Below are 26,759 nucleotides of genomic sequence, written 5' to 3' on the forward strand. Positions count from 1 at the left end.
AGATATCTGCTGATCTCAGCCCGGTTTAAATCGAAGGTAGACACAAAATGCTGGAGTAACTCAGCGGGTCAAGCAGCATCTCTGGAGAGAAGGAATGGGTGACGTATCAGGTCAAGACTTCTTCAGACGATCAGGAGAACCACCCCATCAAAGCCTATCTATTCATATAATTAAATTTTCTCATCCCTGGATTCATTCTGGATAAATGATAAAATTATTTTTAAAATAATTACTACCAGTAAGAAACAATTATTACTTCCCAATAAACTAACAAACACAGGCCAGAGCAGATAAATGGAAGTAAAATTTCAAAAATGAAAAACATTTGGAATAATTTACCAAGAAAAATAAAGGCAAAAAATTGTACTAAAAATACAATCTATGTAACCGTAACATAGACTTCTCTTGGCCAACGATCTTTTCTCAACTCTGACTTTACTTCTATCCTACAATTAGATATTAAGACTGAGGATGGTTTACCTGGGAGGAACTAGGGAATGTTGCAATGAATATTCTGCTCTCTACCATTTTGCAAGAGATAGTGAGATTCGGGTCAGGACCCTTCTTCAGAATAGAACTGCTTCAGTGTTTTTGGAACAATTTCGATTGGAGATTTCCAACAAGGATGTGCAGGAGAGATGGTTAGTGATGGTGGAGTGACAGAATGCAGACAATATGATGAACAGAGTGACGATAATGGTTTCAAAATAAAGGATTTTATGCTTCAAGAATGGAAATCAATATCAGTATAAGGATAGTATTGGAAATGTACAGAAATGTGGTCAGGTTACACTTTATAACTTGTTGCTGAGGAGTTCACATTATATGAGAGTTTAGGGAAAAAAACAAATAAATCAGTGTTTAGCATCAATTATTGAGCATCTGCATGTTTGCTTGCGATGTACAAATTGCAAATATGACCTTACAAGGGTTTGAAAGTGTAAGCTGTGTACATTTAATAAGGTGGAACTAGGGTAACAAGTTACACTTTTCCTCTGTGGAAATCGCTATTTGCAATTGTATACTGATGACTTTATAAGATGCATATTTTTTGGAAAATGACAGAGCTACGATGGACATTCCTGGCATAGATGGCTCAGGCCGGCAGAGTTAAAATGTAGATCCCCTATAATCCAACTGTCATAAGCATCACAAACATTCCTTTGAAGCACGACATTCCTAAACTCCAGTGAGCCAAAATCTGAGACCCGATTCAAAAGACGTATGGGCATGGTGTTGGAATCATTGTGGATGGTGGAAATGGACTGATATTTTACCAACAATTTTATCCCCTTTCAAGTATTTCTTTATTTCAAGCAGTTCTTCCCCCACAGCAGCCCTGTGGCAGCTTTGATTCATCTGACCAATAATTCTATTTACTGACTGCAAGATCAATATCAAACTGTCTTCTCCTGTGAGAACAATGCCTATTCTGGCATAAAACCAGAAAATGCTGGAAACACTCAGCACATCCGGCAGCATCTGAGAAAGAGGAACAGAATTAACACTCAAGATCAAAGACCATTTATTAGAACTGGAAAGAGAAAAGGAGAAAGAGAAGGATGGAAACAGTAAAGGAATATTTCAGCTAAGTCGGGAGCTGGGTTGCCAAGGTAACTCTGCTGCTCTAGATTAATGAGGGCCATTAGGGAGAAAGAAAACGCATTGTTATGTTCTTTATAATGCAATAATCCTTCAAATTGATGCACAAAAGTCTGCAGATGGTTACGTCCACTTCTTGTGTCCAGCCTCTGTTGTTTCCACCACCCCTCTCCCTAACCGTCCACCAATCCATCCCGCCTCGCCTGGATCCACTGCCTGCTCTTGCCCCTCCCTCCCTCTCCTCTTTATACTAGTCATCTCTCCTTCACTCTTTCAGCCCTGTGGAAGAGGACCAACCCAAAACACTGACTGTCCATTTCCTTTCATAGATGCTGCCCAACCTGTTGAGTTTCTCCAGCGTTTTGTTTATTGTCTCCTCCAATTGCAATGGCCTTAGGTCAAAACAGGGAAATGCTGCTTGACCTGCTGTGTTCCTCCGGCAGTTTGCTTTAACTTCCAACTTGCCAGTTTAAATTCTCCTGAGTCAATGAAAAACAAGAGGTTCAGAAATTAAAGTGGCTGGCTGCAAGCAGAAGAAGGCCAGCTTCCTCTCCATTCCCAGCAGTCAGGTTTACTACCATCTCCAAACATTAGTTGCCAACTGGCACCACACAAGTGCCAGCAAAGTGCCCACTCTTACCAATCTGCTGTCATGTTGGAGCCTTGTGCTCCCCAATGGCATTTAGCTAAAGCCCAAAGCTAAACTTAATTATCAAATTATGCTGGCACAGAACCTGAACACAGACCATCGACAAGGTCATGAATTTCCTGTTCAATGTTGTAGTACCAGACTTTGTTATCAAGTAGACAATAGACAATAGGTGCAGGAGTATGCCATTGGAGTTCTCTGTGGAGTAGGCCATGTGGAATTCTCTGCCTCAGAAGGCAGTGGAGGCCAATTCTCTGAATGCATTCAAGAGAGAGCTGGATAGAGCTCTTAAGGATAGCAGAGTCAGGGGGTATGGGGAGAAGGCAGGAACGGGGTACTGATTGAGAATGATCAGCCATGATCATATTGAATGGCGGTGCTGGCTCGAAGGGCCGAATGGCCTCCTCCTGCACCTATTGTCTATTTGGCCCTTCGAGCCAGCACCACCATTCAATGTGATCATGGCTGATCATTCTCAATCAGTACCCCGTTCCTGCCTTCTCCCCATACCCCCTGACTCCGCTATCCTTAAGAGCTCTATCTACTCTCTCTTGAATGCATTCAGAGAATTGGCCTCCACTGCCTTCTGAGGCAGAGAATTCCACAGATTCACAACTCTCTGACTGAAAAAGGTTTTTCCTCATCTCCGTTCTAAATGGCCTAAACTGTTTTTAAACTGTGGCCCCATGTTCTGGACACCCCCAACATTGGGAACATGTTTCCTGCCTCTAACGTGTCCAACCCCTTATTAATCTTATATGTTTCGATAAGATCCCCTCTCATCCTTCTAAATTCCAGTGTATGCAAGCCTAGTCGCTCCAGTCTTTCAACATATGACAGTCCCGCCATTCCGGGAATTAACCTAGTAAACCTACGCTGCACGCCCTCAATAGCAAGAATATTCTTCCTCAAATTTGGAGACCAAAACTGCACACAGTACTCCAGGTGCGGTCTCACTAGGGCCCTGTACAACTGCAAGTATATCATACACAAATAACAGATTTACTGTCCGATTCCCATTCTTTCCAAACACCCTGATTTAGGTGGCAACAGACCTACAGCAGAGTTCAGTCATTCGAAATTAAGAATAGGATATCGCGAATGGTCAAAATTTAAGTACCATGAACATGTAACTGCTTTTCCTTATTTGTATCTTGCTAGGATTTCTAATACGTTAAATGATTTTCATTTCAGTAAATATGTAAAAAACAAAGTACAACCTGTTTATACATTGCACTGGTAGCTCACTTAGGCAGTGACGGTCCTACAATGATTTATACATTAAGCTTGTAAGTTCCTGTTTATTTGCCTGTACGAGTCATTAAACTTCCTACACATTCTTTCTTAAATGTAAATATCTTAATATTTATCAACAGTCTATGTATATCAGATTTTGAAATAAAGATATTGCTTACGCACTTTGTCTGCCTATAGTGTCAAAAGTTTATGTTTATCTAAAATATCTTTCATATGTATGCATAGTTCCTGTTGTGTTACTCATTTCCTTGAAGGCCACTTTTTCACCATTGTCAATTGCCTAAAAATTATGCAATCACAATTAATAACCCAAGACATTTCTAACAAATGAATGCAACTTAGAGGATGGAAAAACTACCAAAAAAAAAGCAAAGTACCACAAAATAAAGAGATTCCCAATAAATTAAACACATCATCAGGGAAAAGATATAGAAATGTGAAAATGCATACCTCCAGATTCAGGGACAGTTTCTTCTCAGCTGTTATCGGGCAACTGAATCATCCTACCACAACCAGAGAGCAGTGCTGAACTACTATCTACCTGTTTGGTGATCCTTGATTGGACTTTGTTGGCTTTGCATGGCACTAAACGTTATTCCCTTATCATGTATTTATATACTGTAAATATACTGTAAATAGCTATGAAGGCAGTGGAGGCCAATTCTCTGAATGCATTCAAGGGAGAGCTAGATAGAGCTCTTTAAGGATAGCGGAGTCAGGGGGTATGGGGAGAAGGCAGGAACAGGGTACTGATTGAGAATGATCAGCCATGATCACATTGAATGGCGGTGCTGGCTCGAAGGGCCGAATGGCCTCCTCCTGCACTTATTGTCTATTGTCTATTGTAATCATGTATTGTCTTTCTGCTAACTGGAAAGCATGCAACAAAAGCTTTTCACTGTACCTCGGTACACGTGACAAGAAACTAAACTGAAGCTGAACTGATCAGCCATTTTTTTCCCCTCATAGTAAGTGAAATAATTAATGTCCCAACGGTGATCTCAATCAGATAAACATGGACAATTAAAATTTTTTGCATGTTCAGATGCATCCTCTAATTTGAATTTTCTTTGTGACTGATCGAAAGATACAGCATAAAAACAGGCCCTTGGGCCACTGAGTCCACGCCAACAATCCATCACCTAGATCATACCAGATCTATGTCAATCCACTTTCCCATTCACTTCCTACACACTAGGAGCAACTTACAGATGCCAATTAACCTATAACCCCTAAGATCTTCCCTCAGAAACCCACATGGTCACAAGGAGAATGTGCAAACTCCACAGTCAGACCCAAGGTCAAGACCGAACCCAGGTCTCATGCGTTCGTTGTGAGATTAACTCTATCAGCTGCACTTCTGTGCCGTCCCTATTGATAATTCAGTAGGAGCCATCAGTGTTTCTACCTGCACAATCAAAAGACAGTGGCATATTCTTCAAGCCGTTTGGTTAACTCCATTGTAAGTAATTTCAGTACCATCATGATTTAAAAATTGAAAACTTGATTTCCCCGGAGGATCTGGCAGTTTCTTTTATGTGTAATTATCTACAGCTTTGTTGAAATCTATGTCAAAAAAAGACTGCATGGCTTAGATTTTAAACTGGAAGCAAATTCCACACTGGGGCCCCGAATGGAAATCTTGAAGAAAAGGCTTCTTGAAGGTCCAGAATTGAACTGTAGTTAGGTTTGTGCCGACAGGCGGCCTGATTCACAGACTGGAGGCTTATAACACAGGAAAACCCCTTTCAGAAAACCAAGGCATTCATGGATGCAATGGACCCGTGCGAAGAACCATGGGAGAATTGGGATAAGATATGGATTTGGGCTGGACTGAAACCTACTGTGTTTGATGTGGATAGAAAGATTTGAACACCACTGGTAGTTGTGAGAGCTTGCCGGGGCTAAGTGATGGTAGAGTAAATGCATAATAATGATTGGAGTAATTTGATTTATGGTGGGGGTTGTTGGTCCGGGCAATATTTGGATTAAAGTAGACATTGCTCACAGAATCTGATAGCTGTTGGAATGGTGGGTGGAGGGAACGGCTGAAATTGTGGTTGTGAGGGGAATGTGAGCAGGAAGGAGGAGGAATTGCAGGGGGTGGGATGTGCCTTTGATTTTGTTGGTTGCTTGTCATAGGCATCGTGAAGTATAGATGGAGTCAATGGTGGGGAGTCTGGTTTGTATGATGGGCTGGGCTACATCTAGAATCTTCCATTTATTGTAGTGTTGCAGTCAGTTCCCAAACCAAGATGTGATGCACCTGATTGTATGATTTCTATGGTGCATCTGGTTGATCTTCAATACCATATTCTGATTTCTCTTTATATCCTTTAAGGCCTTTTATATCTACAAATCCATGTATTTCCTACATAGATATAATCAGTCCCTAGATATAGAGAACACGACAGGTTCACCACTCTCTGCCTGAAAAAATATCTCCTCGTGTGAATCCTAAATGTCTTAACCTCAGATCCTGAAACTGTGCCCTCTGGTTCTAAACCACCCACCCCAGGGAAACATCCTCCCTGCCTCCAGTCAGTCGAGTCCTGACAGAATTTTCTACATTTCAATAAAATCTTTTTCTTCTAAAATCTCTTGCAACAAAGGCCAATGTACCATTTGCCCTTTAAACTGCATTTTAATTTTAGCGATTAGTATACAAGGACACTAAATCCTTTTCTATTTCTCAATCAGTCACCATTTAAATAATACCCCAAACATTATGAAAATAAAAAAATAACAAACTAATGGTGTGTAGTAGCCTTGTAGTACTATTTAAATGATCAACCCTCACCTCCAAAGGTGAGTGCCTTCCCATTCCTGGTCCCATCTCTGCTTCCAATTCATAAATTGGAAGTTTCAGGCAGGTTTGATTCCTGTTTGAAATATTTTGCATTTTAACCTTTACTGAGATCTCAGCACATTTGTTTTCAACTTTGCCAGCCAGGAAACATATACGCAATTATAGGCAATAAGATGGGTCTTTATAGCAGGAAGCAGCTGACAAAGGGGGAAGCAGTGATAAGACTGAGTGTGGGGGTGGGTAGGTTGATATTAAATCCATCTGTTGAAATGAATACACAACAAGGCATGATGCCGTAGCGAACTTTACTAATGTCCCGACCAACTTCATCCCTCATGCAAAACTACATAGATCAACTAGCCACTTGTTTCAGTGAACCTCCGAGGCATATTTTGGCTGCTGAGCACAAAACAGAGCAGCATAGTGGCAGAGCTGCTGCCTCACAGAGCCAGAGACCTGGCTTCGATTCTGACCTGTCCGTGCGTAGTTTGCATGTTCTCCCTGTGTTCACATGGGTTTTTTCTGGATGCTTCAGTTTCTTTCCACATCCCAAAAACATGCAAAGTTTGTAGGCAAATTGGTCTTTGTAAAATTGTTCCCAATGTGTAGGGAATAAGAAAGTGGTCTAACATACAACTAGTGAGAAAGGGTAATCGACAGTCATTGTGGACTTATTTGGCCGAAGAACCTGCTTCCATGCTGTAAAACAAACTAAACCGCTATTGCACTTGAGATGTATTGATTTGCAAGCTTTGAGAAATCATATCACTATAAAGGAGTATGTATATAAATGCAAGTTTGTTTTCCTTTGCCATTTCCGATGTTTAGACTCACAACACCCTACATATTAATTTCTCTGCAATCCCAGGGCTATTCCCAACACCAAAAACTCATTACCAACCATTTCCTTCCCCCCCCAACATAATATTCTCCATAGCATTCTATCCTGATAGATCCAAGTGAAAAGATGGCACCTAGCTGTTGGTGCCATTTACTGTATCAAATGCTTTGGGATTTTTGAATTCTAGTAAAAATTGAAGAAATTGTTGCAGATAAATGTTATTAAAATATAAAAGATGTTCCATTTTGCTTTGTGTATCGAATGACAAGCATGAAATAGACACAAAAATTCACTGCAATAACACATTATCAGTGGATTATTATTTCAATATGAAATTACTGTACATTCATAGGAATCACCTAATTTGGCTTCAATCACTTTAATTTAGCTTCCTAACTCTAAAACGTTCTTAATCGTTCACCTTACACAGCAATTTGCAATTGGACAACCTGAAATCCTGTATGCATTGCACCTTTGCTGTTCAGCCCAAACATGGAATTCAAATAAAAATGCTTCAATAACTTTTTTTTTTTAAACTAGTGTTCAAACAATTTAATTCTACATATATGTCTTTAATTTTAACTACCAAGTCTCCAGCATTCTCTTGCATGAAGGGAAAGAAATTTCAGGTCAGTAAAAGTGATCCACCTCCAAGCATAGATACACAAACACCGTGTACAAATGAAATGGAGTACAACCACACAAAGGACTGCAGCGAGCAATTTGAGATTAACACGTGCAAGTGATTGTGAGGAACAAGGAGGCAAAACAAATTCTCACCATTCTGAACAAAATAGCTGCTTAAGTTCATCTGATTGGCTATGCCCATATGCCCTCCTCATCATCCTTTATGGTTGCAGATGACGAGGACAGCCAATGATAGCATGGAGATGAAATAAAAGCAAGTTAGTATAAACAGATTACAACCAGAGTGTACATTAGAATACAGGCGAGAAGAGGTGCCTTCTCAGAGATCTCCTTCCTTTTGTTTTGTGCAAAAGATCAGACTGCTATTAAGACAAATAAGTTTGTTGTTAACCATATCAATTGAGTTTTGTATTTGAGAGACAGTGTTGTACTTACAGCGTCCAAATATAGTGTGCGGTTACTGAATGTAATGGGAGGGATTCCTATCCAAAGATAGGAATAATCTATATTATTTTATTTTTCCTTTCAACACCAATCTTTATGATGCACCACCAGTGCTTGTCCATTGCATCATTCGTCACCATGGAATTGTCAGAGCTGGATTTTTAGATGAGTAAATCCTTGCAATTTAACAATATCCAAAGCAATACCCCGATTAATTATCCATGTCAGACATTTCACAAAGCTTCAAGTATCATTCTTTGTTAAGGTTGAATTTTTAGGTGACACCACTTACAGGTCAGGCCCTATGCGTATACAACTAAATCTACTTATTTCTTGCTGGTTTACAAAAAAAGGCACAAAGTGCTGAAGTAAATCAGCGGGTCAGGCAGCATCATTGGAGAACATGGATATGTGATGTTTCGGGTTGGGACCTTTATTCAGACCATTGGAGTGTAGATTTGATCCTGAAGAAATCCACGGAAGGTGACTCATGCAATCTAATACTGCCAAACATATCCTGAAGTCTACATTCAAAGGACCAAGACCACTATCTTCCCACATAAAATAGTGATTTTGTTACTCACTAGACTAGTTTCAAATGTAATTTTAAATTTTAACATGTTCATAAGTGTTCATAAGTGATATGAACAGAATTAGACCATTCGGCCCATTCGTCCACTGCCATTCAATCATGGCTGATTTATCCTTCCCTCTCAACCCCATTCTCCTGCCTTCTTCCCATAACCCTTGACACCTGTACTAATCAAGAATTTATCAATCTCTGCCTTAAAAATATCCATTGTCTTGGCCTTCACAGCCTTCTGTGGCAATAAATTCCACAGATTCACCACTCTCCGACTGAAGAAATTCCTCTTCATTTCCTTCCTAAAGTTACTCTAAAGCTATGAATTCTGGTCCTAGACTCTCCCACTAGTGGAAACAGCCTCTCCACATCTACCCTAATCAGGCCCAAAGATAATAGAGTGGAGCAAGATAGACCACTCCGTTGAAATCACCTATACTGAAGTATAGTACGCAACGGAGCAGAACGGCAGCCATTTTAGTAAGCAAAACCCGCCGTCCGCTATGCTTCTCGCAGTGTAATCAGTGTTGTGGGGGAACAGTATGTGTGATGATACCATTAAAATACAGAATATATCTCATCTATCAATTCACAGATTTTTGTTATTTTTCTTTTAAAATGTTTTCCCCCTGCTTAATTTCTCTGATTCTATTCTTTCTAACTGTTTCTGCCCATTTCCCTCCCATCCTTCCTCCCCTGCCCCCTCTTTTGTGCAGTTTCCCTTATATTGCACTAACACAGGCTATGCACAAATGTAACATTATTTATTTATATACACTATATATATATATAGTGTAGGAAAATAACTGCAGATACTGGTACAAATCGAAGGTATTGATTCACAAAATGCTGGAGTAACTCAGCAGGTCAGGCTGCATCTCAGGAGAGAAGGAATGGGTGACGTTTTGGGCCGAGACCCTTCTTCGCCTCTCCCCTCGCCTCTCGCCCGGCCCAGCCCAGGCAGAGACTCGCACGTCAGCGTTGAACACACGGGCACTGGTAAGTGCCTTTCGCAGCCAACGGCTCCACGGAGGGGAGTGGGTGTGGCGGCCGAGTGGGTAGAGGGGAGGGTGGGGGGAGGGCGGGGGTGGGGGTAGGGGGAGAGTGGGGGTGGGGGGAGGAAGGGGAGAGTGGGGGTGGGGGTCGGGAAGAGTGGTGTCGGGGAAGTGGGGGTGGGGGGAGGAGGGGGTGGGGCAGTGGGGAACAGTGGGGGGGGAAGGGGGACAGTGGGGGGCAGGAGAGAGTGGAGGTGGGGAGGAGGGGAGGCAGCAGAGGGGGAGGGGGGAATAGGGGTGGGGAGGGGGAAATGGGGGTGGGGGCAGGGCTGAGGGAGTGGGGGTGGGTGCAGGGGAGGGACAAGTGGGGTGGGGTAGGGGGGATGGAGTTGGTCAGTGGGGGGAGGAGGGGGGGATAAGGGGGATTGAGTGGGGGGGTTGAGCGTGCTACACCAATACAGGAGAGGCTTTGAGTCCAGGGCTCACTCAGTGACGACACCCTCTCCCCTTCCCTGTTCCCCCTCTATGAGGAATGGGCCCAACGGGTCCACTTGGTCCAGTCTTATCTTATTTTTCACATTATATATATATATATATATATATATATATATACACACACACACACACACATATATATGTATATATACATATATATATCTATATCATATATATATAGTACACTGTATATGTTATATACACATATATAAATTATATATGATATACATACATAGAATATATACATATATATACATAATATGTCTATATATATGTTTCTCTCTCTCTCTCTCTCACTCTATATATATATATTTATATCTCTAGTTTCTTTCTTGTGATTTCTTCTAATTATTTGTCTAGCAACGTTTTTCTTTCAATCTGTTGCTCTCTTCTCAGCACATGGTTCTCTCTATCATGATCACTGTTCTCTCAAGTACATTTCATTAGGGCCTACCCATACGCATTCTCAATCAGTGACATCAAACTTATTTCCTGAAATCCTAATATTGTGAATAAAATAACCATGCACACTTGTCAAGATATTTTTTCATTCTTTTCATTTTATATTAGTGTAATAAAATGTAATGCATACATACCTACACTGATACAGAAGTGCTAGCTTTAGACATGAATAATGTACATTACTACCATAGTTTAGTTTTGAATTTAACATATAATTAAATCATTCAAAATTGAACTTCATAAACAAGGATAACACTTTTTATTTCTGTCATTCATGGTAAGATTTACATCATTTTGTGTGCGAGATATACAGTGTTGCACTGTTTCCCATATCAGCTAACCAATGAAAAGATCAGGTCCTGATTCATACCAGCTCTTCACCTCCCCCCCCCCCCCCCTTGTCTGAAGAAGGATCCCAACCTGAAACATCACCCATCCTTTTTCTCCAGAGATGTTGCCTGACCCGGTGATTTACTCCACCACTGTGTCTATTTGAATTGGATTCATGTTTCTGTACCATGTCAGGCAGCATTGGCCATTTTAGTGGCTGTCAAGGGTTTTTAACTAATCAATTCACCAATTCAAATTTTCATGGCTCTAAGTGTAAAGTTAAATGTCTTTTTGCTTCTTGCAATTGGAGATATAGGCATCAATAAATCAATTGGCCTGATACAGACAGAGTGGATCTCTAGTGCAAATATTCAATCAGTAACATCCAAAGTTTAAAGATCACGAAGCAGCAACTCTTCAAGAAATAGTTATAAATGTCAACTGTCAACTTATCCAAGAAGTTGAACAAAAATAATTGTTTGCAAACATTTTATATACGACAAAATCACAGAGAGTTGTGAACACTGCCCAGTCTAGCTCACAGAATCTGCTTACTTAAATGGCGCTGAAATTTACCCATGACCTACTATGGTTTTTAGGGTCGCGTGGTCTATCTTGCTCTGCTCTATTATCTTTGATCAGGCCTTTCATGATTCACATAAACATGGTTTATGCAGAATCCTTAAAAGTGCTACTGGAAATCAATAAAGCATGAAAATGCTTCTGGGTTTCTTGATTCTGTTAAATGAGGAAGATGCAATGACTAACTATCAAAATTCATCATAGTGTCTTCAGTTTAAAGCATTCAACAAAGGAAGGATGGATAAATCTAGTCCTAAGTATTTTCACCGTGCAGACACAGTATTGGAAGAGGCATTTGGGGGTCACCAAGCCTGCATTGGCTCTTTGCAAGAGCAGACAATGTCATTCCACTTGCTGCTTTTTGTCTGTAACACTGTAATTCCTCTTCCAAATGTGCCTTCCTAAACCTATTTAAAAGTTATTTATGGAATAACCTTCTACCCCCTTTTCACTTCCTGACAAAATGAAAATTATACCTTGTCTCTTGCTGATGTTTTTAAACCTATAACTTCACATCACCAATCTGCTCACAGGGAGAATAAGTCTCTATATTTTGGTCAAAACCCTCTCCCTATCTTGAAAATCTCTTAACGTTACTTTCAATCATTTTCGCCCCAAGGAGAATAACCATAACTCTTATGTAGGAAGGAACTGCAGATGCTGGATTACATCAAAGATAGAACAAAATACTGGAGTAACTCAGCAGAACAGGCAGCATCTCTGGATAGAAGGAATGGGTGATGTTTCGGGTTGAGACCCTTCTTCAGACTGAAGAGATGATACCTGTTCTGCTGAGTTACTCCAGCATTTTGTGTCTATCTTCAGTGTTAACCCATAACTCTTTCACCCCTTCATCAAATCTATAGCCAATCATTCTAATCATGCCCTAGCAAATGCTGAGGAATTGCAAACAGAGAATAGCACTGGCTCAAATTATAGCGAGAAATTAGGATAAGACTAATTGGATTTAATTTTGGTCGCTGTGAATACACAACACTGTCACTCTTTGCACATTGAATCAGAATAACATGAAAAAAGCTTAAAAACCACTAATATTTTGTAGACATTATTTTAAGGAGAATATATATAACTTTGTTCTAACATTGTATGACATTAAATAATTACAGATAAATTGGATAAGTTTGGATAAAAATTAAACATTTCTGTTAACTGCATTTTGAGAATAATTGTAAAACCCATCCTCTTTTGATGAAATCAAACATTATTTTCCTTCCATTTTGAATAAGAAAAAGTGATTGTAAAACATACTTAAACACCATTATATTTTCTGTTACTAATGTAAAGAGTCAGTGGTGTCTAAGTGTATGGCAACAACAACAATAATTCTGTATTACTTCCAAAAAAGGATGATATTATAAACTTGCATGAACACAATTATGATTCTTAAAAGGCAATATAACATGGAGATTATGTTAACCAAAGTAATAGTTGGAAATGTTGCTAATATCAACTCTAACTATCCACTTTAGTTTCCCAATCTTCTTGATAACCCTTTGACTTGAGATTTCTAAATACTCGTCCAATTCTTTGTGAAATGTTCTATCTTGGCACCCACTTGTGATAAAATATTTCGCTTGAAGCCTTTATGTGAAGAGTATTAATGTCTTGCGAGTAATAAAGAGTATTATTCCCCCCCCTACATCAAAAATCTTCTAACCCCCCTCTCTAACTCCAGGTCCCTCAGATCGGCCGACTTGGGGCTATTCACTATCCCGCGGTCTAGGCTTAAACTCAGGGGTGACCGCGCTTTTGCGGTTGCAGCTCCTAGACTGTGGAACAGCATCCCTCTCCCCATCAGAACTGCCCCCTCCATCGACTCCTTTAAGTCCAGGCTCAAAACATATTTCTACTCCCTAGCGTTTGAGGCTCATTGAGGAGGCGCTGTGAACTGTTTGCGTGCTACTGTATGTTTTCATTTTTTTTCCTATTGGAACCTAATCAAATGTACAGCACTTTGGTCAACGTGGGTTGTTTTTAAATGTGCTATACAAATAAAATTGACTTGACTTGACTTGACTTGCTGATATCAACTTACATTCTTTTGCCTCATAAAATCTAACAACATTTCTAAACCTATTACTTTGCCAATCTCTTATATGAATATGCATCATGGTTATTGTTATAGAAGCTAAAATGTGTTATGACCAGTGCTTTTATTGGTGATGGTTCGTGTCAGTAGGGTGTTTTGGCACCTCCAGAAAGTTAAAAACAGGCTTTTCACATTTTTGGTAATTTAAAAAAGATTACTGGTTTAAAATATAACATTTATTAATTAAATTACGTGGTCATGTCCTTAAACAACATAAGCATTCTATAGGTCTATGATCCGTCATTGATACCAACAGCAAGGAATGATATGTGCACTGAGACCTGTTAGCCTGCAACAAAAGCATTGGTTTATTACAGTAACCAAGATGTACAAAAACTGCAAGTTGAGAATTGTTCCACATTAATGCAAAACTTAATTAAATAAACTTGATGTGATTTTTTTCAACTACCTCTTAAAAACATGCAGTTTGAAAATTGATTCAATTAGATAGTTCTTGACACATATTCAAATGATTTGGATACTCTTTCTAAAAGTAAAGTTGTTAAGATCTATAGCTAGTAACAATGGATCACAAAACCATGAAAACACATTACTTTCCTTAACAAATTGAGGACATTTTTAGTGAAAAAGCCCTGATTTTAAGAGCAAATCAAGCCATTTCTGGATGCTGCACTGTTTGAAATAAAAATCAAAAATTGGGATTGATACAAAATAAAAAGCAAAATGAATTACAGATATGAAAGAAAAGATTGACATATTCGGAATAAATTAAGTAATTTAGAATTCACTTTAGGCAATTCATTAGTGTCATGTGCCACGGCATCGCTGGAAGAGCTGCTGCCTCACGTTGCCAGAGACCGTTCGATCCTGACTTCGGGTGCAGTTTGTGTGAGCTTTGCATGTTCTCCCTGTGAGCGGATAGATTTCCTTCTCGTGCTCCAGCTTCTTCCCACAACGATGTGTGGGTTTGTAGGTTAACTAAACTCTGTAAATTGCCCCTTGTGTGTTGGGAGTGGATGCAAAATTGGGAATACAGGACTAGTGTGAATCGCTGGACTCGGAGGGCTGAGGGGCTTGTTTCCATGCTGTATCTTTCAATTCAATTCAATTCAATTCAATTCAAAGCAGTTGGGCTTGGTTCTTTACAGTTGGAATATTAACCAATGTGGGCACCCAATAATTTATCTTTTATGTTCTGCTTTGTGTTTATTAAAAAATCCATAATTTTTTTGTCCAATTTTATACCATCATTGTTGATTATCATTATTATGATCTGCAAATTAAACAATGACCCCAATTTCTATGGGTTCATCTATAAAACAAGTCTTCTGTGCAGATCATTTCATACTTCATGTCACAATAAAATATATTTTACATATGTTCTCAGTGTTACAGGGAAAGGAATCAATTCATGAGGGTTACAAATAAATATAATAGCAAATTTACAAATTTGGAAATATTCCATACTTTATCAAATTTTGACTTTTTTTTAAACGACCAATTTCATACCCAGTTGTCAATTATGAGTGAATATCAGTCCATCATTAATTATTTGGTACCAACATAAAAGTCTGTCAAAAATCTGTTCAGAGCACAGGGCATCTCCATGGAGATCATGATTAATTGAGGCCAATTTTAGGTCTTAGAAATTTCTGGCTTGGGGAGGATGGAAAAACTGAGGGAGTCAAGCAGGTATATCATTTGAAGGCACAGAGAAGAATGAGTTAGAGCATACTGCAGTGTAACGAGTCTTGATTTCAACATGATGAGGGGAAAGGAAAAGCTTGTAAGCCAAGGCATTTGCAACTGATTAAGTGACCCTTGTTTATCTGCTTGGACTCTGTTCACATACAGAACTTTAGAGTTCAGAAATTTAGTTTGTCAAATGCATTTCCACAAAATGGCAGCCTGTCTTGCACAAAATTCTTTATCGAAGGTAGCAAAAGAGAGTATGAGATAACAAAAGCAGTTGGGTAAACACTGGGAAACCAGAAAATGTGCTTGGTAGACCCTTTACCATTCCCACATGTGATCCCAGGAATCATTTGAATTGTTGCTCCTTTCTCTGTCACGCTACATGGAAAAGCAGGATTAAGTAAGAAACAATCAGCAGATGATAAATGAAAACAGATGGCATTTGGGTGAATGAAAAAAAATGGACATCAGAAAAACCATTTATTGTTTTGAATAATATAAACAGTGAAATCAATCCCTGACTTTAAAGGGAGCCACAACCGGTGTTGGAAATCTCCAGAGGAAAGAAAATCAGGACATTGGTGTGTATGACCACTGCTACATTACTTATAAAGTTATTTAATATTGTCAATGTATTGGCTTTCTTTGGCTATGTTGTATTCTGACGGAGTCCAATGACTCAGGTATGTTAAACATGTTAAGATCAACAATACAGTTGCACTATGGGTTTGAACAGATCTTAGTAACACATCACTTAAGTTGCTGACACTGAACATTGAATTGTATTCTTAGAGGGGAGTTGTCACCTGTCTAGAAACTACTCTCATTTATCCCAATTTTAATTACTACCATCACAATGTTTTAAAATAAAACTATCACAAAGGCACTTTCAGCCAAGGTAAAAGAAAAACAATCATACTTCTAAAAACAAGCCAGTTATTGTTACAATATAATGAGTGGGTTTATGGCGTGTAGATACTTATACATATAGGCATACATTATTCCCCAGGGTTCATTTGGTTAATCACAGCTAATCTAATGTCAAAAGAAAATCTGAAAATAATTTTGAATTTGACTTCATTTCTGTTATTATGAAATAAGCCGTTGCACTCTGGTCTGTGTTGTGAATATATTTATGTCTAGGTAATGGATTTGGTGGAGTTTTTGGAGGAACTCATTTGTGCTTAATCCTTCCATGTGCGCTCTGACATGTGCCAACAAATGAACTGATTGCAATCTGGGTCTGGCGTGGCCAAAACAAGTGGGCTTAGTTTCACACAGGTGCTGTGCCAAACTGGATCAAAGGGCACCAATACACATTTATTAACCAATTGCTGCTCAGCGTAGCAAGGAGGATCATATGACAATGTTTAATGCACTAACATATAATGTTATTTTTAATATAAAGTACACTTCCCTGGCCATGCATTTGCAGCACATCGCTCCTGCTGTTAAATCACTCAACTCCAACGTGATCCCGGTCTCTTAGAGAGGATATCCTGAAAATAACTTTTTATAACTCTGAGTGATGGTGCATAATAAATCTTAACCATTATCTGAATCATTCCAGTTTTGAAGACAAAGTGATTCTCACCTGTTCTGGAGAGGGTTTATGGTTTGTTTGCTCGGCTTGTGCTGAAGATTTCAAATGGTCCTCCTCGTAATTATCGGCCATCAGCTTCATTCTGTTCTGGGTCTGCAAAAGATCAAGGAAACGAGGATAAATACATAAATTTAGTTAGTCTCCTCTTATGATATATTTTATAATCCTGTTAATTGAATCACAAACAGTAATTTCTTGAACACCTCTGCCATTACATAACATTTTGAGTTGAAGGTGAATAACTGCTGTTGTACCAACCTTCCTCCAAGAATCTTTCAGGGTAGGTTAAAAATCACACAAGTGCAGACCAACTTTGACTATGTAAATTCCATACAATGCTACATTTAATTGGAAATGCATTATTCTATTTTCAACACATTTCACCAACAGCTAATGGCCTTATACACTTAGGTAATTTGCAGAAAGTTATCAAACAAAATTGGACTTTGGTCAACTTTACAAGGTATTAGGTCAGGTCTGGCTGAACCTGTCCTGCCCCACCAGACGCACCACCGCTACAATCCCCACCCACCCGGACCAATATCTTGCTTAGTACCAGGTTGCATGCGCTGACCTTCGTACTTGAGAAATACTCCACAGGATAGAAAGGATTCTGAGCGGCGATAATTAAAAAGAGTAAAATATAAACTTAAAATAGTAAAATACAAACAAATAGCAATATTGTATAAAAGTATAATAAAGTGAAATAATTTCACTTTACTTAGGCTGTGGAAAATCTTGAAAACAAGGATAATTCTAAAAACATAATAACTCCTTCCTTTTTTCCCCAGTCTTTGCTACATTCATGACTCATTTGATTCAGTGTCCATGACAGATCTTCTATTCTCCAATTCACCTCTTCAAGGATTATACTTTATTTCTAAGATTCAAAGCTCTTGAAATCTTTTTCCATGGGAACAATGACTCTATTTAAATGAACAAAGGCACTGTATGTGTCTTAGAATAAAGTTGAATAACAGGAAACAAAATGCATCTGATCTCTCTTCAACATAGAAACATAGAAAATAGGTGCAGGAGTAGGCCATTTGGCCCTTCGAGCCAGCACTGCCATTCAATATGATCATGGCTGATCATCCAGAATCAGTACCCCATTCCTGCTTTCTCCCCATATCCCTCGATTCCGTTGGCCCTAAGAGCTATGTGAGAAATAACTGCTTAACTGAATGGTGAAACGTGGCAGAGAAAAGTTCAGAACTTCTGGATCTTTTGAACTTCTATGCCTCAAGGCAATTGCACAAAAGTTCAAGTGGTCCTGGACAAAAGGCAGCTGGTGGCACGATTTGGCCAAGAAGAGCACATTAACAAAAGTTCGGTGAGAGGTTAGTTTTAAAAGGCATCTTAAAGGAGATAAAACCATTAACTTCAAGAATGAATAGGAGGCAATGAATGCAGACTTCCAGGCTAGTTATCTTGGAGATTATAGAGATAAGGAATGAGGCTGTGAAAGATTTGAAAACAAGGATGATATTTCCAAAACCATAATAACTCCTTCCTTTTTCCCCAGACTCTGCTACAATGAAAAATCATTTGATTCTGTGCCCATACAAATCCTCCATTTTCCAATCTGCCTCTTCTAGGATCATACTTTACTTCTATGATTCAATGCTATTGCAATGATTTTAATCTGCTTTTTTTGCACATGAAGGATATTTAATGCAAGTGCAAAGCATAATGCAAGATCGGACGCCGCTTCAGGAGATCGAGCACGCGGACCAAACTGGACTTTGAAAACGACGCCAAAACCTGGCGACTATTACATGCGGACCAAAGATAATTGAGCAGAGCAAGATAGACCAGAATAGGGAGGCAAATTATTATCTAAATAGTGTCAAGTTAGGAAAAGGGGACGTACAACGAGATCTGGGTGTCCTGGTGCATCAGTCACTGAAAGGAAGCATGCAGGTACAGCAGGCAGTGAAGAAAGCCAATGGAATGTTGGCCTTCATAACAAGAGGAGTTGAGTATAGGAGCAAAGAGGTCCTTCTGCAGTTCTACAGGGCCCTGGTGAGACCGCACCTGGAGTACTGTGTGCAGTTTTGGTCTCCAAATTTGAGGAAGGATATTCTTGCTATTGAGGGCGTGCAGCGTAGGTTTACTAGGTTAATTCCCGGAATGGTGGGACTGTCATATGTTGAAAGACTGGAGTGACTAGGCTTGTATACACTGGAATTTAGAAGGATGAGAGGGGATCTTATTGAAACATAAGATTATTAAGGGGTTGGACACGTTAGAGGCAGGAAACATGTTCCCAATGTTGGGGTAGTCCAGAACCAGGGGCCACAGTTTAAGAATAAGGGGTAGGCCATTTAGACGGAGATGAGGAAAAACTTTTTCAGTCAGAGAGTTGTAAATCTGTGGAATTCTCTGCCTCAGAAGGCGGTGGAGGCCAATTCTCTGAGTGCTTTCAAGAGGGAGCTAGATAGAGCTCTGAAGGATAGCGGAGTCAGGGGGTATGGGGAGAAGGCAGGAACGGGGTACTGATTGGGAATGATCAGCCATGATCACATTAAATGATGGTGCTGGCTGGAAGGGCCGAATGGCCTACTTCTGCACCAATTGTCTATTGTCGGACGAGTCAACAATAACAGCTAAGAACACACAGAAAACTGATGACAATTTATGTATCTTTTATTTATAATGAATGATCTCTTGCTATCCACTTTGCTGCTGTAATAACTGTAAATTTCCTTGGTGTGGGACGAATAAAGGAATATATTATCATTTCTGGAAATGTTCAAAATAAATCTGTCAAGAAACATCTCAGTTATGAAGAATTAAAAAGCAATGCCACAGTGCAAAGATAATTATTGGAGTTAGAAAATCTGTTTATCAAAATCCAAAGGTGATGGATTAAGGATATTGAATGCATATTGATTTGTTCCTGGATCAGATAATGACTAAAATGTCTTATGGAAAAATCGCATAACTGTTGCTTCTTGTTTTACGCTACAAGAGTTACAGCTTTTCTTGACAAACACACTGTTAGTCAAGTGTTAGATTCATGTTAGGTAGATTAACAAGACGAATTTAAAGAGTGATTATGGGGACCAGAGAATTTTTTTAAAAGGACCAAACATATTATCACAATGCAGGAAATAATAAGCTGGAGTCTTGCATGCAGTCTTGATCGCCCTGCTATATAGGAAGAAAGTCGTTAAGCTAGAAAGTGTGCAAAAAAGAAACCTCAGGATATTACTCGGATTCGAAGGCTTGTGTTATAAGGAGAAGCTGGGAGTTTTCCCCTGGAATGTAGGAGGTGACCTTACAAAGGTATACCAAATCATGAGAGGCACAGATATGATGAATGGTCAGAGTCTTTTTCCGTGTGTAGAAAAGTCCAGAACTGAAGGCCGTATGTTTAAGGTGAGCAGAGAATTAAAAGCGAGGTGAGGGGCAATTGTTTTACGCAAAGGATGGTGTGTGTACGGTTTGAACAGTCAGAGGAAGCTATAGATATGGCACAAGAGCGATGTTTAAAGGACGTTTAAGGAGGTCCATGGATAGGAACGATTTAAAAGGATGTGGGCCAAATGCAGGCAAAATGGGATTAGCTCAGTTATAAAACCTGGTTGCATGGACGAGTTGGATTGGAGGGCCCGTTTCCTTGCTGCATGACTCTATGCCTCTCTACTGCTATAAACATACAATTCATACATGATATTAGGCCGTAAGGGAACAAAGTCAATACAAGTGGGAAATACAAGAATTACAAGAGTGAATTTACAAGTTCAGTATGTTTGCAGAGCAGAAATCTGTTTTTCATCAACCAGTAAATAACAGAACAATATGAGCTATAAGGGAGATTGAGTAACAAAGCATTAATTCCAGTGAGTGTTTCGTACATCATTCTAAACTGAGAGCTGACCTTAACATGGAGTTCCTGTATTGAGTCTTGTTCTCACAGACTACTTTAGTTCAGATCATATATGGACTCTAAATGCTTTACAATCATTTGTAACATTTCTTTATTACTGGTGAGTGCATGTTAGCGAAAGGCAGCTGTTGCCGTCTGATTTAGGAAGATGAGTGGAGCAATGTGATGGTAGTATGTTTTGGTGTCTAGAAAATACTTCAAGTAACTTCAAGAAACCTTGAAATGTTTGGCGTTTCAAATGACAGGCTCAATTAACTTGGTGTTTATATCCAATTCTTTTGATGCTGTAAATGGCCCATAAATATCAGAAAAAAGCAGCTTTGTGGATAAATTATTTGGATACAACAACAGTGAATAATGTTTGATTTTAGAAACAGCAGCTTCACTTAAATAAAACTGCATGGTTTTCAACAGATTCCTGAAGAATAAAACACCCACTCGGCAGGCACTGAATTACAAGACATTCATTGAGACCAGTTCTAATAATGTCACAAATGGTGAAAGTGAGGCTCAAGGGGTTTATGGAAGGAACAGAAATCAGGTATTTGGTTACTCTGCAGACTTACAGCCAATCATTTATTATTCTCTACATTATGTATAATTTACACTTTTACTAAATTTTATCTTGCATTTGTTGACCATTGTGCAAATACCATAACGAGGTGATATGAATTTACTGCCATGAAGTTATTACAGATAAATAAAATAGATATTAAAATGCTAACGTTGTATATATGCTAACTACAATTTATGTATGTGCACTCTCTGCATCAAGTAAACTTAGAAGATGACAAGGCAGGGACCAGAGTAAATATATAGCTCTGAAGAAGAAGTCTGAAGAAGGGTCTTGACACGAAACGTCACCCATTCCTTCTCTCCAGAGATGCTGCCTATCCCGCTGAGTTACGCCAGCTTTTTATGTCTATCTTGTTCTAAATATATAGCAGTGCATGTATACTTCCGAACTGTGCAGATAGCATTTACACTGGAACAATACTTGCACAAAGGGAATCCATGAGATGAGCAGAGAGCATGGAGTAGTGGAATAAATTAAACTATTGAATCTTGCCATTTTTAACCAATGATTCTCTCTTTCCACTAAATTTTAATTCTAATTTCAGGCAATACAGTGAACCTTTTCTACATATCTGTAACTTGTCCTTAATGCAATTTTGGATATTGGATCTTTCTCCCAGAGACCACTGAAACGTTAATTGACATGTGCTCATGATTCTTGGTAGATTTCTGCCACTCACTGCCTCCCAAGCATACTACTCCATTGAACAGGATCTCATTAAGTCTTGACTACTTTACCAACCATGCACCACATTCTCTGATGCTTATTGCATGGGCTTTGATTTTCTGCATATTCAACAAAGAAGCATCCACAACTTTCTGAGATAAATAACTCTGAGATAATAAGATGTAGAACCGTCTGTAAAGAAATGCCTCATCCATTCAATCTTAAGGAGCCAATTTCTTCTTAAACTATTGCCTCAGTTGTAGCACCACCAGCTAGAAGAAACAGTCTCTCAACCTGCACTGTCAATCCCTCTCAGAATCATGCAAGTCCCAATAAGATAACTTCTTAATTTTCTAGTTTAAATCAACCTTAATCTCTGTTTAGAGATCAGCCCCTGCATCCCAAGAGGCAATTTTGTGACCAACACTCGATTTACTCCGTAATTATATTTTTCTTTAAGTATGGAGACCAATACTGCACACAATTCTGCAGGTGAAGTTTATTTAAGGCTCCGCATTCCCATCATAAGCACATATTTCAGTATTCTATCACCTTTGCACGAAATATTTATCTCTACAATTGTTTACTATATCTGGATTTTAACTTTCTATTTCCCACAAATAAGCACACCAGATCCTTACATGAACCAACACTTGGAAGTTCTCACCATTTAAAGAGTATTGGTTTTCATTTCTTTCCACAATGACCTGACATTTTCTCACGCACTATTCTCCAGTTCATGTTCCCACCCAGCTTTGTATCAGCAGACATGGGTGCATACATTGATTTTGAATTGTCATATTGCAGTGGCTGAGGGTCCAGTGCTGAGCTTTGATACCACCAGAAACAATCTGCTATCTTTGAAGCTAATCTTTCATTTCTGCAGCCTGCTTTCTATCATTTAACTATTGCCAATGTTAATCTCAATTCTGCATTTCCCCCATGTTATCACTTTGTCAGACATTTCTGAAAGTCCACAAACACTAATAGCTACTGTTTCTCTCTGATTTAACTGATAGTTATATCCACAGATAAACCACTAGATTTATCAAGCATAACTTTCTTTCTTAAAACCATGTCGATTCTTCTTAATCATAATAGGCCAGATCATACTCAAGCTTGCCACTGCCTGCACTTGTTCCCCATGTTATTCTCGCTGTCATACAGGTCTAATCAGGCTAGAAGCCCACCATCCAACAGTAACGAAGCCGAAGTCTGAAGAAGTCTCAACCCGAAACAACACCCATTCCTTCTCTCCAGAGATGTTGCCTGTCCCGCTGAATTACTCCAGCATTGTGTGTCTATCTTTGGTTTAAACCAGCTTCTGCAGTTCCTTCCTACACCTAAAGTGGTCAATCTTGAGGCCCAATTCATGACAGTCATAGTAGCCTTTAGATATCTTACTCTATCCAAGGTCTCTTAACTGTCTCTGATCATTTAAAAGGAGATAAGTAATTTATTGAAAAAGTAAAAACCATAGAATAATACATTTACTTATTACACTAGCTTATACCATTTGCTTTAAATTGGCTGTTTGCTGATGCACTGTTTTGTTAAACCCTATATCCCTTCCTGTCTCATTTACGTTTATTACACATAATGCTATTTTCCGCTATGGTGTTGACATTTCCCTTTAAATTTATAACCTTTCCTCAGCAGGCCTGGTTATATGATTTGCCAGTACGCCGATCCCAACCATCTGCCAATCAAACACACCGCACCCGTATCCACCTATCACTTGCCAGACTTTGTCCTGCCCCCACCTCTCTTCCAGCTTCCCCCCACTACAAAGAGTCTGAAGAAGGATCCCGACCTGATATGTGGCCTATTTATGTACTCCAGAGATGCTGCCAGCACTTTGTGTCTTTTTCTGTGAACTCACACCTGCAATTCCATGTGTTTTCAGAAAATGTCATGCTGACCAAGCAGAGATTTTTGGACTTCTCATCCTCCTCTTGGTGCTCTTTTAAGCATGGGAATGGCATCAGTTGGCAGAATAATTGATATTTTCATGAAATAAGCCCCAAACCCCTGCAGAAATAATGCCAAATTTAAAAAAAACATTGTGCACTTTTGTTCCTTCATTCTGTGGTATTAATTTGGCAGTTGCTACAATGGGATAATAAAAATGAGGAGCTCAAGATGTAGGTGGTAAACTTGTTCTGAGACAATAGTCTGAATTATGTAGATAGACACAAAAAGCCAGAATAACTCAGCGAGACAGGCAGCATCTCTGGAGAGAAGGAATGGGTGACGTTTCAGGTCGAGACCCTTCTTCAGACTTTCTAACTGCTGGCGTGACATCAACCGTCTTATATGTTTTAACCCGTATCTGAATTATGTACCAGCAATAGTTTCCACATGTATCCATTTCACATAATATTCAGTAGAAAATGTTTAATAGTTTCCTATATTTTAGGAGATCATACCACATGGAGTTGTGTGTAGGGGTGGGGGTAGAGTGCAGAAATATTTGTTCATATTCACATTGGTTCAAAATAATCATTTTTTCCCCAAATTCTTAGCTTCCTATGGATGAATGGAGGTAAAAGTACACATCCTAAATATATATCAAATTTCCTTTTCGTTTAAATAAAACTAGTCTTCACATTTTGTGCAAAAAAATCTAATGCACACAAAATGAGCTGTGGTAGCACACCAACCCCTAATTGATCAAAATACCGTTATAAAATTTGAATACATAAAATGATGACTTTCCCCTGCAATATAGTTCACAACTTGGTAAAGGACATGCTTTAATTTGACAAATTTATTATTTGACTACTTAGCTGGTTACCATTAAATAAAAGTTCATGGCTCCAGAAGATCGGTCAGTGAAGTTGCAGCTACATAGGACACAACGAGAGCTCATTGATACCATATCATATCATTTCTGGTACTCAAAATAGTTATCAACTAAGCAGATCATTTTTAACAACATAACACTGTTGCACTTGACAAGAAGAAATATTTACGGCATCTGACGGCATATCTTAGAGCATAATTCTGAGCACAAAGTATTTTGAGAAATTGAAAACTTTCTCACAGTTCCCCCATTTGTGGGAGAACTGCAAAGGCAGTGCATATTTGACAAGCTCTGCAGCAAGAGAAAAGTTCCAATAAAGTCTTAGCGGCGCCCACTTGCACTTTTAAACTTTCCATTTTGCTGCACTTTGGAAGCTTCCCCAAGCATCCCAACTGATGATCGAGTGAGACGTGTCAGGATTCCCATTAGCTCAGGCTATTTCTTATGATTTATTCAAAACATACTGGAAACTTGCTCTAATCCTGTCCCTGGGAACTGTGTAAAAAGCAAGGTCAAAGAGTTTTAGAGAGGCATCTGTCCCACTCCAGAGACGACTACAACAATCCAGACTGACCTTTGGTACACCATTGAGAGAATGCTGTACAGTGGAAGTGACATCTTTCATATGGGATGTTAAACTGATACTCTTTCTCCTGCATTAGATGGACAAAAGGGCACATACACTACTTTAAAGAAAGCTGGGGGAGTTATTGCCAGTGTGCTGGCCAATTTTTATTCTTGATTCAACATCCCTCAACAAAAGTGATCACGTTGCCGTTTGTGCAGAAATCAGCTCCGCGTGACAATCGTCACAGCACCTCAAAAATACTTTCCTGACTTTAATATACCTTGAGACATCCCAAAATCACGAAAGTCTCTATATAAATGCAAGTCCTTCTTTCTTGCAGTTTTGTTATTGAGGTGGGAACTATCACACATAAGATGATATGAAAGAGCAATAACAAGCTTAAGATATGAGAGAATTCATTTATTAGTGATGATGTTACCCAATTAAGCGATTAGCTAACTCCAGCACACAATAACGCCACTCGGTGTTACATTCAGAATCTTTCTCATGATCTCCCTATGGTGAACAAAATCTAACCTTTTAAAATTCAACAACAGTAATAAAAACATGGGCAGTAAAGTTCACCATAATTTTTCAACTTAAAAAAAAACGCAGAATTGACAATAAAACAAGTCTCATTACATTTTATACTGGGAATTGAAGGCAGTGCATTGAATCTGGTTAAAAGCAGCCTGTAATTTCTTGAATAAGCTGTACAATTAGGTGTGACAAACATCACCAGAGGGGCAAGATTCAATCCAGGATTTATTTGAAGGTGTTGCAGTACAATTTACTGGCAGATATCCAGTTAAATCACCTCATTCTCAGTACATTCTTGGTTTAAAAGGCCACCTTTCATTTTTTCACCCACTGTGCCCCAAACTCCGTAGTAATTATATCCTTCACTAATGTTTTGTTTGAACATGTGCAAAGTCTTTGGAATACATATTCCATTAGAATGCAGTCACACAGAAAAAAAAGTAGTAATTATGCTCAAAGAATTACCTGGCTGGGAGGCTAGAGTATAAACAGGCCAATGCTGTACGATTTAGTAGAGATGGATTATATATGTAATCTAGATTATACACCTGGACTCAATGTCAACTTCTGTGCACAACCTTTCATTAAAATGATTATGGATGGTTGATTTCTACTTAACATAATACTCAAATAATTTTGAA

The 26,759-nt window shown here is 39.0% G+C and overlaps 1 protein-coding gene across 3 annotated transcripts in view; it reads right to left on the reverse strand.

Moving 5' to 3' along the window:
- LOC144603518 (ELKS/Rab6-interacting/CAST family member 1-like) overlaps positions 1–26,759 on the reverse strand; it is a 422,464-nt gene that overhangs the window by 102,734 nt on the left and 292,971 nt on the right. For 2 of the 3 annotated variants that reach the window (XM_078416811.1, XM_078416813.1), the window contains one exon: positions 17,058–17,159. In XM_078416811.1, the coding sequence (XP_078272937.1) occupies positions 17,058–17,159 (102 nt within the window). Of the gene's footprint in view, positions 1–7,938; positions 8,005–17,057; positions 17,160–26,759 lie in introns of all 3 variants that reach the window. The other variant, XM_078416812.1, reaches the window with a different exon arrangement.

Source organism: Rhinoraja longicauda, chromosome 20 (genome assembly GCF_053455715.1).
Source record: "Rhinoraja longicauda isolate Sanriku21f chromosome 20, sRhiLon1.1, whole genome shotgun sequence".
Lineage (NCBI taxonomy): Eukaryota > Metazoa > Chordata > Chondrichthyes > Rajiformes > Arhynchobatidae > Rhinoraja > Rhinoraja longicauda.